Below are 19011 nucleotides of genomic sequence, written 5' to 3'. Positions count from 1 at the left end.
TCTTAATCCCTGTTACTTGGTGGTCTTTAATGCTTGAACTTCAGCATCTAAAACATAAAGTCTTATACTCTTGAGAGTCAGAGATAATTTAGTGTAGTATCCTGCCTGCTATTCCAACTATAAACACACTGTCTGGGTTTTGGGGGGATTATAATTTATAGTCGTTGGTAAGGACTTCAAATGTTATTTTTAATGTAAATGCTAATAGAATTATTCAGAAATGCGGGGAAAGTTATAGTTGGCTTACTTAGCTTTTTAAAATTAGAAACTGTTTGTAAGAAAAATAGCATCTTCAAAATGATCAATGGTGTTAATCTCTTCAACTTTCTTAATATATTTTGACAATTACAGTTTTGAAAATGGACATTCTTGATATTATATAGGTTGTTGCACTAATCTCACAGCAGTTGCTTTCAGCAGGGAAAGCATATATTAGCAATATATGTACTTCTATTCAAATCAGAAAATCAATATCATTTATGAATGATTTCATGATTTCTAAAAGTCTTCTTTTCCTCTTTCCTTCAATAATTAATTCAAACCAAACCAAATCAAACAAAAACTCTACCAGCACTACCACAACAACAAAAATAATGCCTCCTCCAACTGAAATGCAAATAAAACCTCCAAATGAAGATTAAGCTGAAAAAAAATACCTGATCTGGGAGTTTTGCCAACCTCTATTTTAATGAACTTTATGCAGACATAGAGGAAGAACATAATGTTGGAAATGCAGAAATCAACTCAACATTCTTGGCAGGAGTGTATGTTAGTCTATAGCACAAAAAGAGTTAATTTAAAATGCAAACTGAGGTTGTATTAAAATGCTTTGTTTGCCTTTCAACAAGCTTTGTTAATAGAAAAGGCAATACTGAAGTTGGGTGAGTACTTAAGCTTTATTATGAAACAAATGATATTGCTCTAAAAGTCTTCCATAACAAGAAAAAAAAATGCTGGGAGCAGTTATGGAATTCCCTATTATTCAATACAAAACAATTATCTATTTTCCTCATATTTTTAGTCAATGGTCCCTCAAAATTAAATGTTTCCCCCCAATAGCAAACTCCCAACCAAACCTTAAACTCTATCTTCTTTGTATGTTATAGCTGATGCGCTTTCATTATGTTTAATGCACTTTTCATAGTCTCCTATGGTAAGATGATAATAGAAAATGTGGGAATAAAATATCCATTACACCACCTTGAATTTTCTATAACACCTTTTATCTGAGGGCTCAAAGCACTTCACACATTCCCATTCGGTTTCTCCTTGAGGTATGACATGTGCATTTTATGGCTGAGGACACTGAGGTGCAGAATTACCAAGAGAATTGAGGTCATTTCCAGAGTTCACACTAAGCATAACCTGGATATCCCCCACCCCCTCCACTGCCACCTCCTTCTAGGAGTTAATGTTCTATCTCTCCAGTCGAAGCTGCCTCCAAGACGGAAGCATTGATTTCATGGAGGACTAAACACAGATTCCATTTTCACTGATATCTGAATTGCCTCCCTTACCTGGACACCATCAGATGCAGGGATATAACTTGCCCTTTTAAACGTGTCTGTCACATTTCTCAGGATTTCCACAGACATCAGAAGATCTCCTGCATAGAAGTTTTTCCTCTGAGTTAAATCCAACAGTGTCTTGGTTACCTGGGACATTCCATCACCTGCCAGCATTCTCTGTCCCTTAGCAAGGTGCTCTTTAATCTGTGATGGTCAAAGAGGAGAATAAACATCAGAATCTTCATTACTATTTCACTACTTATCTTCATCTAACAACTGTATTTAAAATTGCACAATTATAAAGTAGACTTGCAATACTTGGGAGGATTTCACAATTAGAAATTGTGTGTGTCCCACACTCAGGTGGGAGAACATCCATTGATAAAAACTCATGAATAGATATCTTCTCTCAGGCTTGAAAGAGTTGCCTCTTGTGGTTGGAATATATAACTCAACACATTGGGAAAAATGTGTATTAATTTAGGTTTTTAACTGGAGTAAAGTATTTCAAAATACTTTTGCATGTGGTAAACATGAGTTCTTTTTTAGTAAGGTATGACCAGAGATGGAGAATAAAAACACTTCAAAATATCCTTGTTTATTAATATGTTGAGCTTAATAACTTTTGCCTTACTTCTTAAAATAAATGTATCATATAGCAGCAAAAAAGTTGTCACAGGAAAATTTTAGTTTAGTAAATTAGTTCTAAACTTTAAAAATTTGCTATGACATGATTGAAAGCTAGATGATTACAGATTTATAATTTTAAATAAAAAAAGCAAAAAAAAAAAAAAACCCAGAAAATCTTTCTGCTTGGTTGTCAGAAGTAAACAAAATCTTGAGATACAGAAATTAAATTAGATTAATGGCCAGAGAAGTGATTTTAAATTCTCATGTTTACTTATATTACAGTCTGAGGGAAGAAAAAACATTTCCTAGCATGTAAAATGGAAAGGAAAGAGAGATAATGACATAGCAAGGATCCATTATAGTTTCACTAAAAGATTAATTTTCTACAAGGCTAATCTTCATCCTTCCATTGTTAAATCTGAGGTAAAATTAACTTAAAAATCATGAAACAGTAAAGAACAAATATACCAGAGAAATATTGAAACAGAAAAATTAAAGGGTAAAAATTGTAATTATCAACTTCCCTCTAAAAAAGCTAATAAATTCTTTAAAGCAATCCATCTGAGCTAATCAAAAAGTAAGAATGTTCTGAAGATCATATTTTCCAAAGTGTTATCTTGATATTCCCTATATTTCATTTTTTTTGTTATCTATGAAAATGTCCAAATTATATATTGGTAAAATACACATTTTCAGAGACATACTTTATTTCCTTTGTGTTATGCTTAAGAAATGAATGTAAGCAGTTTATTTCTTCCCATTTTCTTCTTTCATTTTTCTCCATCTCCCTTCAGTGGTAGACATCAACCACAGACTGATCCCTAAATGATGAGCATGCATAAATGATCTAGCCTTTACTTATCTCTTTAGTCTCAGTGCCAGTTGCTATGGAGTGATGTTAGCACATTCAATCATGATAGAGACACAGCTTTGGATAATCATAAGGACACTAATCCTCAGAGCAGGAGCTGTGTTGCTGCAATAATATGTACCACTGGCCTGAAATCCAGCCCCACTACCAAATTACTGATAACTACTTGCAATTTTCTGTTGAGGCCCTGTGTTCCATGGCCTCATGTTTTTGCTTTATTCTACCTTCTTCCCTTTCATTTTCTCTTATTTAAAAATCACTCAGATTTAGCTCTTGTTCTTCTAAGCAGAGTTAATAATTCCCTTTTGCTGTCTCACTTTATACATGCATCCCTCTTATCGCAGTGAATAACAATGCCTTGCTACTTTATTTTTCTGCCTCAGAAGTCTTTCTGAATCTTGAGGAGAAGTTTACTGTTTTATTCACAGCCTAGGCACATAACACAGTAAAATTTTTTTAGAGTGTATTCAGTTGTTATGTCCCAACTATTCCTTTGGGTTGTAATATAACAGAAAGGGTTTTATGGCCTATTGCTTCGGGTTTCAGCTTTGCAGATTATTATTTATATAGGTGAGTACACTGGAGACTCATTTTATCTTGTCTCCTCTAAGATTTGAAAAATACACTTGTATGGGAAAAACATTTGAGAATCATTTTCTTGGGACCAGTGCAGTGGCACAGTAGGTTAAGCTGCTGCTTATAGGACTGCCAGTTAGAGCTACACCTGTTTTGCTTCTGACCTAGCTTTCTGTTAACGCTCCTGGGAAGGCAGTGGAATCTGGTCCAAGTATGTAGGCCACTAGTATGTTGCTCAACAAGTATGTGAGAAATCAGGATGGAGTTCCTATCTCTTGGTTCAGCCTAACATAAATCTGGCTATTGTGACCATTTGAGAATGAAGCAGCAGATGGAAGATCTTTCTGTCTCTCCTGTTCTCTGTGCCAAACTTCCTTTCAAATAAATAAATAGATCTTTAAAAATCATTTTCTTAATTCAAATGAAATCACACAATCAGGAGAGAATTAACAGAAGCTACTACATGTACATAAAAGCATCTTGCATCACCACAGTCTGAGTACCCTGCGTGATTCAGTCCCTAGAGATTTCTTCTTCTCTCTCTCTCTCTCTCTCTCTCTCTCTCTCTCTTTTTTTTTTTACAGGCAGAGTGGATAGTGAGAGAGAGAGAGAGAGAGAAAGGTCTTCCTTTTTGCCGTTGGTTCACCCTCCAATGGCCGCCACAGCCGGCGCGCTGTGGCTGGTGCACTGCGCTGATCCGATGGCAGGAGCCAGGAGCTTATCCTGGTCTCCCATGGGGTGCAGGGCCCAAGGACTTGGGCCATCCTCCACTGCCTGCCCAGGCCATAGCAGAGAGCTGGCCTGGAAGAGGGGCAACCGGGACAGAATCCAGAATCCGGCACCCTAACCGGGACAGCTTGTGGGTTAAAATGTGTCTACTTTAGGGCCGGTGCTGTGGCCTACAAGGTAATGCCGCCACTAGCAGTGCCGGCATTTCTTACGGGTGCTGATTCAAGTCCTGGCTGCTCCACTTTGGATCCAGCTCCCTGCTAATGCACCTGGAGAAGCAGCAGAAGACAGTTCAAGCCCTTGGGCCCCTTTACCCATGTGGGAGACCCAGAAGCTCCTGGCTCCTGGCTTCAGATTGGCCCAGCTCTGGACATTGTGGTCATTTGGAGAGTGAACAAGCGGATGGAAGCTCTTTCTCTGTCTGTCTGTCTGTCTCTTCTTCCTACCTCTACCTTTCTCTAAATCTGCCTTTCAAATAAATAAATAAATCTTTAAAAAAAAAGTCTACTTCACTAGACGGAGAGTGAAGAACATTTTGAAGACAAATGAAGTGTTAACAGGGTATAGCCTTTAAAACGTCATAAAATTCAGTCTTCAATTTTGTGCTAGTAATATAATTCACGTCTGTGATCCTCAGAGCTGCAGAGGACTTAAATTGTTCTCCATGAGAAGGCAGCAATGGTTGCCAAGGTAAATAATACCCAATTGCCTCAAGTCAGTCCCTCATCTATTATTCTTTCATCCAACACCTATGCCTGTGAGGGGTCTAACTTTTACAGATCTAACGTATGCTTCTTGTCAAATAAGAGCACCATAACATTCACTTGAATTTTGAAGAATAAAACATTTAGACATGTTCTCCGTTTGCAATAAAAATAGTTACAGAAAGCACTGGATGGCTCTACTAATCAGAGATAGGAAAGCCAGTGTTCCCAATCTGGGTCAGCCTGAAACCCAGTCTGAGTCAGTAATAAATCCACGTCACTGCCATCTGACAGCTGTGTAGCAGCCTAATGTGGAATGAGTTGTTCTCAGTCCCTGGGCTTAGCACACAGGTGCCCAGATCACAACATCAGCTTTCACAATTGGCTCTAATTAGCGTCCTTTCTGGCACTGTCAGTACAAAGTACCCAGGAAAAACACCTTGTAATATGTTGTCACGTTGGTGTAGACTACTCATAACATTTGTACAAAGTATAAACACTGTTTGGATAAGATGCATTTCCACGTAGACTAATTGAAAAACAATTTCCACTTTCTTGATTTTTCTTTTCACAGCGTGAGCAAACTTCAATTTTTTTTTTTTTTTTTACTTTTTGCTTCCTTTTTACTACCTTTTTCTAAAAGGCAAATTCAACCTTATCTGCTAGACTCACTTTTCTAGATTATGAAGTTGATTCCAAATTAGTTTCCTCATCTTAGCTTTGATATAATTTAAATGGTTTTTTTTTTTTTTTTTTTTTTTTTTTTTTGACAGGCAGAGTTAGGCAATGAGAGAGAGAGAGAAAGGTCTTCCTTCTGTTGGTTCATCCTCCAAATGGCCACCATAGCCAGCGCGCTGCGCCGATCCGAAGCCAGGAGCCAGGTGCTTCCTCCTGGTCTTCCATGTGGGTGCAGGACTCATGCACTTGAGCCATCCTCCACTGCCCTTCTAAGCCACAGCGGAGAGCTGGACTGGAAGAGAAGCCATTGGGACAGAATCCGGTGCCCCAGCTGGGACTAGAACCCGGGGTGCCAGCACCGCAGGCGGAGGATTAGTCTAGTAAGCTGTGGCACCGGCCAATTTAAATGGCCTTTAATATAAATTCTGGCTCTCTTCTTTTGTCTGTCTGTTAGCTTAACCCTCTAGTTATTGCTATGATATTTGAATGGCATCTAATAAGTTTAGTAATTCCCTTTCTCAAAAATATAACCTATTAAATATATTATTCAAATATCGAGTTTGTATATTGATAACTTCCTTTCACCTGCTGTTTTCTCCCTGGTAGAGGAGTAGTAAGTCTAGTTTGAAATATATCTTTCATATTGCAATTTAAACTTTCCAATTTCCTACTAAGCATTCTTCCTGGAAATCTTGCTAATATGTTGTCTAAAAATGGATGGAGCCAAAAGACCTGGATTTAAATTGTGGTTGTATCACTTACCACATCAGACCAGTGGACAAATTATTTACCTTTCTTCTAGGATCATTTTATTTGTGTGGGAAAAAACTGGGAAAATGCCACATGGGTGTTATAATGGGTTAATTTAAAGATAGAGGTTAAAAGTGGACATTCAGTGACTGTTAAGTCTTCTCCCATCTGCACTTTCAAATTCCTCTAAATATCATCTTTGTTCATAATATTTATTGTATCCCTCCTTTTCTTAATGGACATGAGATGGATCGGGCACTGGTCTTCAACACTCATGTTCTAGATCACTAATTTTGTCTTCAGCTAGATCTAATTCACTATCCTATTCATTAATTTCGATGACAGTATGTTTCCCTTTTAGAAGTTCTATTTAATTATTTTCACAGTCTTCCATCATTTAACTATTTTCTCTTATCTCTAAATTATTTTAAACAAATATAATTTTTCCCACACTTTCTATTTTTAATTTCTGCTAAATCTGATCCTGAATATGCTGATTTTCCCTAATGGTGTTTTTGGCTCATGGTATTTGTAATCATAATAAATTCATATCCAGTGGGTTGCACTTACCCTTTGGAAGCCTAAACTCCCTGGTTTGTGAAAGAGTTTGCTAGACAGTAGTTTTGAGTCTGTATCTCTGGGGTAGGGGACTCCTTCTGAAGCTCAATAATTCTGGATCAATATATGCTAATTTCATGTTAATTCCATCTGTTCATGGTTCAGATTAGAACTCTCAGTTTTTGAAAGGTAATTTCTTGGCCGGCGCCGTGGCTTAACAGGCTAATCCTTCACCTTGCGGCGCCGGCACACTGGGTTCTAGTCCCGGTTGGGGCACCGGATTCTATCCCGGTTGCCCCTCTTCAGGCCAGCTCTCTGCTATGGCCTGGGAGTGCAGTGGAGGATGGCCCAAGTCCCTGGGCCCTGTACCCCATGGGAGACAAGGAGAAGCACCTGGCTCCTGGCTCCAGGCTTTGGATCAGTGAGATGCGCCGGCCGCAGCGGCCATTGGAGGGTGAACCAGTGGCAAAAAGGAAGACCTTTCTCTCTCTCTCTCTCTCTCACTATCCACTCTGCCTGTCAAAAAAAAAAAGGTAATTTCTTGCTTTTTTCTCCCCCATTTTTTTTTTTTTTTAATTTTTGACAGGCAGAGTGGACAGTAGAGGGAGACAGAGAGAAAGGTCTTCCTTTTGGCCGTTGGTTCACCCTCCAATGGCCACCGCGGTAGGCGCACTGCGGCCGGCGCACTGCGCTGTTCCGATGGCAGGAGCCAGGTGCTTATCCTGGTCTCCCATGGGGTGCAGGGCCCAAGCACTTGGGCCATCCTCCACTGCACTCCCTGGCCACAGCAGAGAGCTGGCCTGGAAGAGGGGCAACCGGGACAGGATCGGTGCCCCGACCAGGACTAGAACCCGGTGTGCCGGCGCCGCAATGCGGAGGATTAGCCTGTTAAGCCACGGGGCCTGCCTTCCCCCCACATTTTCGAAGAATTATAAATTTCCTAGATACATCCTAGGCCTGGAGGGCATAGGTTTTTCTAGTCTACAATGCCAAAGCAGCAAGGCACGGTCAGTTTGTTGCAGCTGGCTTGGTGTGGCATTATGGCTTGTGGAGGAGAGGACATGTCAGTAGCTCCAAGAACTAGGGATTGCATATGATCTGAAACTCCAACAAAGTTCCCTTTTCCTTGTAGTTCTGAATTACTCCCCTTAATTTTTAGGGTCTATGGGCTTCCCTATCTATGTTTTGAGCTCAGCTGTAACTCAGTTTTTAGAGATAGATACTTGCTTAGTTTATGTATAACTTATTATGATCCATGAAGGACAGTCTGAACCACCCCCCTCTTTCACTACTGCTGCATGTAGCCTAATACTGACCAGTCTGAACTGCTTGGTACTTCACAAACCCTATTTGCTCCACCATAACTTTAAACTCTCTTGTTCAATTATATCTTTCCTTTCTCCATAATGAATTCTTTTTAGAAAACTGCAACCATGATATGATCTCTCCTTTCAAGCTCCATAGAAGTAATCTTGCTCTATCTAACATTATTATAGTGCTTGTGTTCTTATCTTATCCATTCAACTAGATTATAAACCCCCTAAAGGGATTATAGTTTGTTATTCATCTTTGTTTCCCCTCTAATCTCTAGTATATTGTCTGCTAAAAGATACAAAGGTATCTTTTCAAAGGGCTTGCAAAATGGAACTGAATCTACAGAAGAATTTCCTTTATTCTTTTGTGTACTATAACCCTCAAACCTTGACAAAGTAAAAACAGCAGTTCAAGATTATTTAATATTAAGAAATATATAATACTTGGGAGAACTTTCATATTTCCTGGAAGAATTGCCTTTAAATAATATCCAATTAATATGAACAGGTAAGTGATTTCACAAATTTTAAGCAACTATAATTATAGGTATATAATTATTATATTTACAAAAGAAAAACACTGGTAATATATCATTTGTTCAGTGCCTATAATATGACAAGATTAGGACTAGGTTTTTCATGAAGTACCTTTTGAATTTTAAAATGACCGTTTAAGTGCAATAATTACATTTACAGATGAAGGAGCGGAGATTTTAACATGGTTAAACGCAGGCTCCAGCACTGCATAGCGCCTAAGTAATGGTTGTACTGAAATTTAAGTCCAGGTAGAATGATTTCAGAATCCATGTACTTATCTACTAAATTTTGAACTCAGGTTTTTGCAGTCCCTTTGTTAGAAATCATCAAAATTCTTAAATATTTAAAAATCATTCTCAACCATGTTTGAGGAGACATTAAATCTTCATATAAAGGAGTACAAAAAACAAGACTTGAAGCAATTTACCAGACTGTTGAAGTATTGTCAATTGTTTGAGCAGTAGTTATTATTTTGGAATATAACATACATGCTTTTGAAACCATTTACCAATATCTACAAACGATTTTGTAGGTTATCTTATTCAAGTAGAGAAGAATGCTCCAAAGGATACATCAAGGACTCTATTTCTTGTGGGTAGTATTTTTAAATTCTGTTCATTTAGTCACTACAGTGTCAAAAAGGTTTTATAATTTAAATAGTACTTTTAAAAATTATAATTATAAGTGATTATGCCTGCTCACATTGCAACACTATGTGAGCAATTTTGCTGCAAAGGACAAGCCTTAAAAGTTTCTGTGTCATTCATATTTAGTACTGTTGACAAGATCAACAGTGAAAGGGGAATAAAAATCAAGTCTAAAAATAGTTGCTCTTCATAGTTCTGGATTAAGCCTCCCTGCTCTATAAATAGAGATGTGGTGGGGGTCATGGTCTAAAGAGTAGGCATATTTCTGAAATAACCTTATTCATTTCATTTCATGCCACCCACAGCCAGCCACAATTGCCTCTATTGTGTGAATCCAAAAAAAGGTTTATCATAGTTGCTCTGTGCAAATGACATACTTTAAACATCATATATTTATATATAATTTTCAGCAGTAACTCCTACAGTCCATCTGTAAGGTATATTAAAGGTTTTCACAGTTCTAAGTGGCTTCAATTAAAGATAATTATACATGAATCTTCTTTTCAGAAAGCAAGAATCTAAGTATACATAATTTGATTTAGTTTAGCATCCTGTCAATTTTGAAGACCAAAGTCACTCAATGGGTGATAATCTTAAATTATTTACATATCTATCTGGAATCTCCAGGAGAGACAGAGAGGATCCTGTATTGAAAAGAAGATGGCATAGAAGATAAGTTACAGATTGTGATATTGACACCCCATATGGGCACTGGTTCCTGTTCCAGCTGTTCCACTTCCAATACAGCTTCCCTGCAAATATGTCTGAGACGGCAGCGGAGGATGGCCTAGGTTCTTGAGCCCCTGCACCCATGTTGGAGACCCAGAGGAAACTCTGGGCTCCTGGTTTCAGCCTGGCCTAGCCACAACAATTGCAGCCATTTGGGGAGTGAATCAGAGGATGAAAGATCCCTCTCTCTCTCTCTCTCTCTCTCTCTCTCTCTCTTTCTCTCTCTGTGTGTGTCTTCCTCTTCTGTGTATCTCTGCTTTTCAAATAAATAAATAAATCTTAAAAATTAAAGATATACCTGAAGTCCAAGAACATGAATGTTTCTTATATTTTTCTCTATTTGGTATAAAGAACTTGTGTTCACCTCAGAGTTGACTCAGGCTAGGAGTCCAAATTAGAAAAGGCAACTCTTATCTAGAGATAATATAATAAGATTTAGACCAGAATTTTTCTGCAAAAAAAGAAAAAAAAAACTTATATGACTTGTCTTATGGTTTGAATGGCATTTGGCCAACCAGGCACTAAAATTCCATTTTTTTTTTTTTTTTTTTTGTCTGAGAGATCTCTGAAATCAGAGATGGGATGGCAGGAATTTGAGGATTTTTAGTTATTTTTAGAAGAATAAACTGATTCATCAAAAAAACCAAGTCAAGTATGAAGGGTACATAAAATCTTTAAGTTTCCAAAGTGAGAATGCAAGTAAAGTATGCTTATCCAGAGGAAACTCAACAAGCTTCAGTTTAGGAGTTTATGGCTACAATTTGACAAAAGCACAATTCTTGAGCAAAAGGCATATGTAAATTAGATGAGCACCAAATAAATCCAGATGTTTTCAATATTTTGAGTCATAGGATAGAATTAGGGTATGCTCCATGAGCTCAAAGCAGGATAGTGGTCACAAGATTTCAGGAACCCCCTAATGGAAGCATGGCACTAAGTAACTTAGCATTTCTCTAAAGCTTTCTCAATTCTATTTCTATTACTTAAGTTTTCTAATTTTAGAGCTAGTGCATCAGCCAGAGTAGGATAGGTCATACTCTGACAACAAATTACTCCAAAATCTCAGTGCCTGAAAACAACAACCAACACCATTAGAGAGGCTCTGTTCTTCATGGTCATTCAGTGGCTTGAGATGATGTATGTTAACAGATCTTGCACTGGCTCTGACATCTTCAGGCCTGACATGAAAGAAAGATCACTTCCCATACACAATCACCTGACTACATGGGTACACCTGGCTTCCGGGGGCTGAAAGGTTCCAGTCTGCTTGGTGTGCCCAGGAGAGGAAAGTCAGAATCAACTATAAACTATGCCTTAGGATGGTAAGGAGGTAAAGTCACTTTACATCTTCAAGCCCCTAGCTGACTCCTTTAATTCTTTCAACAAAATTCCAACCCTAAATAAAATTTATTACAGTGCATCTCAATTTTTTAATGTGCATATGAATCACAAAGGGAACTTTTCAAAATGTGGTTTCTAATTAAGCAGGTTTAGTACAAAGTCTGAGATTCTACATTTATCATAAGCTCTTGGGTACTGTTAATTCTTCTGGTCCTAAAAACAAAAACAAAAACAAAAAAAATTGAAAGAAAACATTTAAACATTTAGAATAGCAAGACTCTAATAAGTGCCTTCTTTGTACCTGCATCCACGTAGCTCAATATTGCTGAAGAGAAATCACAACTAAACTGGCTATACTGTAAATTCCTTATTTCAAACCAGATTGTACTTAAGGCAGCCTCGTAATCCTATTATAATTCTCAAATAGGCTTATTTTGAACATCTTGGGAATGACTATTTCACACGTTTTCATCTCCCCTGAAGACACACATCTCCTCTTAAATCCTCACTCTTAGCTAATGATTCTGTATCATACTTAGTGGAGAAAAGGAATCCATCACATGAAAAAACCCATAATCCTTCATACACAAAACCTACTAAGCTGCTTTCCCTGTGTTCATCTTCTCCATCTTTTTTGCTCTTCCTAGAAAAAAATGGAATAACTATCTTCTCTACCAAAATTATTTTTTAACTTTTTCTATAGATCTTAGCTCCTTTTGACTTCTTGAATCTTCCTTAATTTTCTCGTTCATTAAATTCTGCTTTTTTTCTTTCTATTGGATCATTTCTTTGAAAATACAATATTCAAATACTCCCCAATTAAAATAAAACAGTTCAAAAATCTGCTTTGACCTTCTTTCTCCTTTTAACTACTCCCTCAATCTCCTGCTCTCAATCACCATCACAACGTAGAAAGAGATGACCATGTGGCCTTTCCTCACTTCCTCATCTCCAATTCTTTGTGGTGGTGCCTATGAAAATTATTTCCCGTCCAGGAGTTTGATGCTGAAGTTTGACACTCATATTCAATTATCCTCTTCATATTGAATAAAAACAACCCTTTCAAACTCAAATCCCACCTGTGCCAAGCTAGCCCTCATGGTCTTGCCTTCCACATCTCAGAAAATAACATCATAGAACACAAAATGTGACCACTAAAGCTTCATAAAGGATACCATCAGCTTTCACATGGTTACTGCAGCAGGCTTCACAGCTTTCAGTTCTGCCACCCTATAGCCTATTCTCCTCAGAACAGTGAAGGCGCCTTTAGTTAGATTAAATCACATCACTCCTCTACTCCCAGTGGCTTCCCTTCACACTTACAACAAAATCCTAACACCTAGAAAAGGCTTTATGGTGAAGTTCAAATCCTTCCCCACCTAGCTCTTCAGCCTTCATCTTAATTATTCCCTCTGGCCAGTGAGCCTTTTTTCACTTCCTTAAATACCTCAAAATCTTTCTATATTAATTCCCTCCAAATAAATGTTCTTTCATTTCCTTGACAAACTCACCTTCTTCAACCTTTGCATTTTTAGACCTATACATCTCTCAAATCACAATATCAAATGTCACTTATTCACAGAAACTTCACTGATTTTCTTATCTAAAATAGCCCCCAAACATCATTGCCCATGTTGGTGCTTGCTAATTTCCCCTAATATATCACAATCTGTTAACTGTTATATCTTTTTTTTACATTTACTTTATTTTGTATTTGTGTGTGTATACTCCCAGGTTCTTAGTACTGTGTTTAGCACATTATCAAAGCTCAGTGAACATTTGTAGAATGATTTAAAGGGTAGAAAAGAAAGAATACCACAGCATATTTTACTTTGTAATATTTTTTCTCTAGTATTAGTCTCAACATAATTCTCTGCATAATTATATTCTATTAAAATAATTCTATGACTAATTTTCAATTCAGTGAATTTCAATGCTTAATATTAACTTTTAGCATTTCTTCCTCAATTCAAATTAATTCCATACTCTGGGGGGAGTCTGAAAATATTTTGGATTTGTATAGAAAAAATTAGTACAACATGATAAGAATAAAAAAAGTAAAATTTGGGACTGGCGTTGTGGTGTAGTTTGTAAAGCTGCCACATGTAGTGCAGGGATCCCATATGGGTGCCAGTTCAAGTTGAGGCCGCTCCATTTCTGATCCAGCTCCCTGCCAAAGTGCTTGGGAAAGCAGCAGAAAAATCTCCAGCCCCTGAATCCATATGGGAAACCCAGATGAAGCCCCTGGCTCTGGACTTTGATCTGGCCCAGCCCTGGCCATTGTGGCCATTTGGGGAATGAACCAGCAGATGGAAGACTCCTTTCTCTCTTCATCTGCCTCTCCTTCTCTGTAATTCTGCCTTTCAAATAAATAAACAAATCTTTTTAAAAGGAGTAAAATTCATATAAGAGGCATTTCATTGATGCATCTATATAGTAGATGTCTTTAAAATTTCCCAGGAAGTACAATTGTATGTGCCCAAAGATGCTTTTTTTCCCCTGTAAGACAGCTGAAATTCACTGGTTTAGTATAACGTTTAATTCATATAAGAAAATGCTCTTCCTATCACAACTAGAAACACCACAGAAATTATAAAAATCACACTTTTAAGGACACCAGAGAAACATGGAAGCATTGAGAATGAAAGAAACTAATTTCCAGAAAGCCAAGATGCCTTCTGAAGCAAATCAAAATTCTCAACCATTTTTCCATCTCTTAGGAAGGTTTGTTAAATCTGGAAAAAAACTTGCAAGGCAGGTATGGTCCATGCAGAAACTTTGAGGGTAGGAGACAGACTATTGCTGTTTGTTTGCCAAGGGCTGGAGGATTACACTGGACATTTGAAGGACCCTAAATGTTTGGATGGGATGTTACCCCATAAGATGGCTTTTGACTTTTTGGCCTGTGTAGGAAACTTAGGAGTTAGGGTGAAAACTAATCAAATGCAGAGTATTATTTTCTCTATCCTTGTAAGAACTTCGGACACAAATGCCTACTGAAGGAGTAGTTCAACCTTAAGCACCAAGATCTGAAGTTACTGAGGCAGAAAAGCTAGATCACTGAGCTAGGAATGCCTGAAGGGCAGAGCAGAATCTTCCACAGCTTCTCAATGCTGATGGGATGGGCACATAAAAGCTTTCCATTCAAAGCCTATCTGAGACACAGTGGAGGAAAGGGGGCTGAGTAGATGTAGTTTTACCCAAACACAAAAGTGCCCTGTCTCCTATCAATTCCAGTCTTCAGTGTATGTGAACAACCAAGGAAAAGAAGGATGCTTTCTGGTGAACATTAACATGGTCTTGAAACTATATTTCTTTTACACCATGTCTGATATTCCATTAAAAACTATTAGATATTAAAGAGGCAAGAAGATATGACTGATAATTGAAAAGAAAAAAGAATGAACTCAGATGAAGATAAGTATTAGACTTAGCTGATAATGAACTTTACATTACTATGCCTTCACTGCTAAAGAAAGTATGAGAAAAAAATGACAAAATATTCATTTTTCAATGGAAAATTTCTAAAACTTATCATTTTATTTTAATTTTTTAAAGATTTATTTACTTATTTGAGAGTCAGAGTTACAGAGAGAGGGGGACAGAGAGAGAGAGAGATCTTTCAAATGGTTCACTCCACAAATGGCCACAACGGTCTGAGCTGGGCCAATCCAAAGCCAGGGGCCAGGAACTTTTTTCTAGTTTCCCATATGTGTTCAGGGGCTCAAGTACTTGAGCAATCTCTCACCGTTTTCCCAAGTGCATTAGTGGAACAGCCAGGACTCGAACCAGGGCCTATATGGGATGTGGCTTTACCTGCTACATCACAGCATAAGCCCCAAAAGTTGTAATTTAAAAAAATCCAATTGGGGGTAGCATTGAGGTCCAGTAGGTTAACCCCTTGCCTAAGACATTGGCATCCCTATAATGGAACACTGGTTCAAGTTCTGGCTGCTTTCATTCTGATCCAGCTCCCTAAATATTTGGGCTACTGCCACCCATGTAAGAGACCCAGATACAGCTCCAAGATCCTGGCTTTAGCCTTACCCAGTACCAGCTGTCAAGGCCTTTTAGGGAGTGAAACAGTAGATGGAATGTATGTATGTCTGTCTGTCACTCTCTCTTCCCCTCCCTTTAAATTAAAGATATCTTTTAAAAACCAATAATAAAAGCCTTTAAAACAGTGAAATACAGATTCTAGTGCCGAAATCAGTGAACTATAACCTATGGGTCATATCTAATCCATTACCTGTTTTCTATAAAATTTTTTCTGGAACAGCTTTGTTGAGCTGTTCTTGCACTAATATGTCATGTAAAGTCTAAACTATTTACTATTTTGTCCTTGCAAAAAACAGTTTTCTAGACTTGCTCTAAACCTATAATTTAATGTACAAAGTTAAGACAGTTGAAAAAGCTTAAAAATTTGTAATTGTGGAGTTGAATTCAGACCTCAAAACTTTTAACACATTGTTATGAATAAAATTAAGAGGATTAAATTAAAGGATGCAATGCCCTTTAACTTTCCTTGGCATTATTCAATTTTTATAATGACTATTTGACTTCAGGGAGTGAAGATGCTTGACAATCATTTGGAGGTTGGTAACAAGAATAAAAAGGCAGTAGATGCTATGTATTGGATAGTTACAAAAAAGGTGTCCATCTTATTTCATGAGAGGGCCATGTAATTAGAAATACATTTGGATCGGCCATCACCACGGCTCACTTGGCTAATCCTCCGCCTGCAGCGCCGGCACCCTGGGTTCTAGTCCCAGTTGGGGCGCTGGTTCTGTCCCAGTTGCTCCTCTTCCAGGCCAGCTCTCTGCAGTGGCCCAGGAGTGCAGAGGAGGATGGCCCAAGTGCTTGGGCCCTGCACCCGCATGGGAGACCAGGAGGAAGCACCTGGCTCCTGGCTTTGGATCAGCGCAGTGTGCCGGCCGCAGCGGCCACTTGGGGAGTGAACCAACAGAAAAGGAAGACCTTTCTCTCTGTCTCTCTCTCTCTCACTGTCTAACTCTGCCTGTCAAAAAAGAAAAAAAAATACATTTGGATCACACATAGTTGTAACAATCCTAAACATAAAAGTATTTGAAAAAAATCCTGTGTTTGTGCTAAACATGTACAGACTTTGTACCTCTAAATAATACAAAAAACTATTTACATAGCACCAACAATATATTGGATGTAACAGGCAATCTAGAGATTACTTAAGGTATATTGGATGATATGCTTAGGTTATACATAAATAGCATTAATATAAGGGATTTGAGCATCTTCAGTTCTGGAACCACATGGCCAAGGCTGGTGGTGGTGGTGGTGGAAGTGGGGAATGGAGTCCTGGAATCAGTCCCTGGCAGATACTTACGTAAGATCACACATACATGTGAGTGCCAAATCAATTTTGTAATTATTAATAACAAATTATCAAATGTGTAATATAGCCTGCTAACAATTCTATTTTAATTGGTCTTGGCAAGCTTCCTCGTGGATAAGAGTTTGCATGTGAGTATAATGTTCAGCTGGGATTAAGAACTAGCTTTTCACTGTTTCCCCCTCACTTGCCATCTTGCAGCCATATTGCATTACATAAAATTTGCAGAACTTTTATTTCTCAGGCTCACTCACCCTCAGTTAATTGGTGAGTTTTTGAAAACTAAAATCCTCTGCTTGTTGCCCTGACCAGCTGGACCTTGAACTGGTATCTTTGTTCTTTAATTACTCATTTAAGAAACCATAAGATTTACATATTTTTTGGTGTAATAAATATTTGATGTAAACAAAAATATGATGACTATTGTTTTTCTGTTTCTTCTAGATAAGATGCAGTAATAAAAGGAACTACCATTTTTATGCAGTGTGCTGAGATTTTGTGCAATAAGGCAGTGGTTAAAAATGTAGGAAATGTGAGGCGCTTTGTTGCAAAGGAGCAAAATTCAACTAGGAATAGAGAGTGTGGGGAAAAGTAAAGCAAATCTATTCTCCCACTCTCTATCTTTTCCTTTTTTCAGTCTCTTGGTCTCTAGCTTTTCTGTCTCCTCATTCACAAAACATTAATGTCTCATAGTTATACATCCTTTTACAATTTACAAACATTTATGGTATCTCATCTGTTCCTTCTGCAAAACTTAGATGCTAACATGATGGTACCATTTCCATTTTGTAAACATCAAACTAAGACTTGAGTGAAATAATATGACTTTTCTTAAGGATATGCAACCAGAAAATACTGCCCCTAGCATCAGAGACTAGGGAAGATGATTTCAAACCCACAGACTTATTTCAGGAGGTTGTGGGACATTCAGAAAAAAGATTAAGCTTTGGAAAACAAAAACCTGTGCTTGTGTGTAACGTTCACGTTTACCTCTCTCAAGTGGATTGCTGCCATGCAGATTTTGTTTCCGAGGAAACTGAGGCAGGAATATCCACGTTACAGGTTTGTGAGAATTGGAGTTTATTTATAAAAGTGCCTCATCAAGTGCTCGGTACTTGTAGGAGCTGAACTCATAGATAATGTTTTTGATTTTACAAGATTACTTACCAAACCAACAGGTATGGACATTGGCTGTCAAACTACTGACTTAATAGCTTCTAGGGGATTCATAATTTGAGATTTAATTTCTTCTATATCATGGAGAGAATATGTCCCTAGTATTAGATGTCCTGTACTTATAGAATGCAAAGTCATTGATATATTTCTGTACAAAACCTTGAATTTAGAAAGTAAAAAAGAAATTCTGCAAGAAAAGTAAAGTTATTCATTCTTAACAAATTTTTCAGGATTGGCTTATAATTTACTTAACCTATGCAATTATTCCCATTCATTACTATGACAAAATTAGAATTGAATATGAATTACAAACAACAAAGTCTAATATCTAAAATTTGGGAAAATAAAAGTCATAAAAATTAATTCATAAAAGTTCTTATATTTAATTCTGAATTACAATGGTCTGAGTTACTTCTAGCAATTTAGAAGTTTAATATTCCATTTTTGTTATAAAACTATGCAATGTTTCTTGCCATTGTATCTATATACATGTTTGTGTGTGTGTGTGTATGCATGCAAATACAAATAAAGATCTGTAAACCAAAAACTACCTAATACCTTTATTTGTCAAGTTAGTAATTGAACTGATGATTATTTGACCACTCAAGCAGTACATAATTGTATTCATATTTGTATTCAATATTTATATAATAAACATTTAAACATTAAAAATATATACTTATAACAGAAGTTATAAGTATATAGTCAAATAATCATCAACTACTGACAGTCACGTTAATATATATGTGTATATATACATACCCATATATGACAGATGTAAGGCTGTATGTAGTTAATATCCATCAACTCAATTACTGATTTGCTATGTATACATATTTGACAGTATTTGGTTTTCAGATTTTTTTTAATGTCTCAATATCAAAATGCAGGAAGAA

At 37.3% G+C, this 19011-nt stretch overlaps 1 protein-coding gene across 3 annotated transcripts in view; it reads right to left on the bottom strand.

Annotated features, from left to right (window-relative positions):
* Positions 1 to 19011, bottom strand: part of ADGRB3 (adhesion G protein-coupled receptor B3) — an 862679-nt gene that overhangs the window by 488280 nt on the left and 355388 nt on the right. For all 3 annotated transcript variants that reach the window (XM_062187566.1, XM_062187568.1, XM_062187567.1), the window contains one exon: positions 1518 to 1712. In XM_062187566.1, coding sequence (XP_062043550.1) covers positions 1518 to 1712 — 195 coding nt within the window. The remainder of the gene's footprint in view (positions 1 to 1517; positions 1713 to 19011) is intronic.

The sequence above is a fragment of the Lepus europaeus genome, chromosome 3 (genome assembly GCF_033115175.1).
Source record: "Lepus europaeus isolate LE1 chromosome 3, mLepTim1.pri, whole genome shotgun sequence".
In the NCBI taxonomy this organism is placed as follows: Eukaryota; Metazoa; Chordata; class Mammalia; order Lagomorpha; family Leporidae; genus Lepus; species Lepus europaeus.
This window is presented reverse-complemented; position numbering and strand designations above follow the sequence as displayed.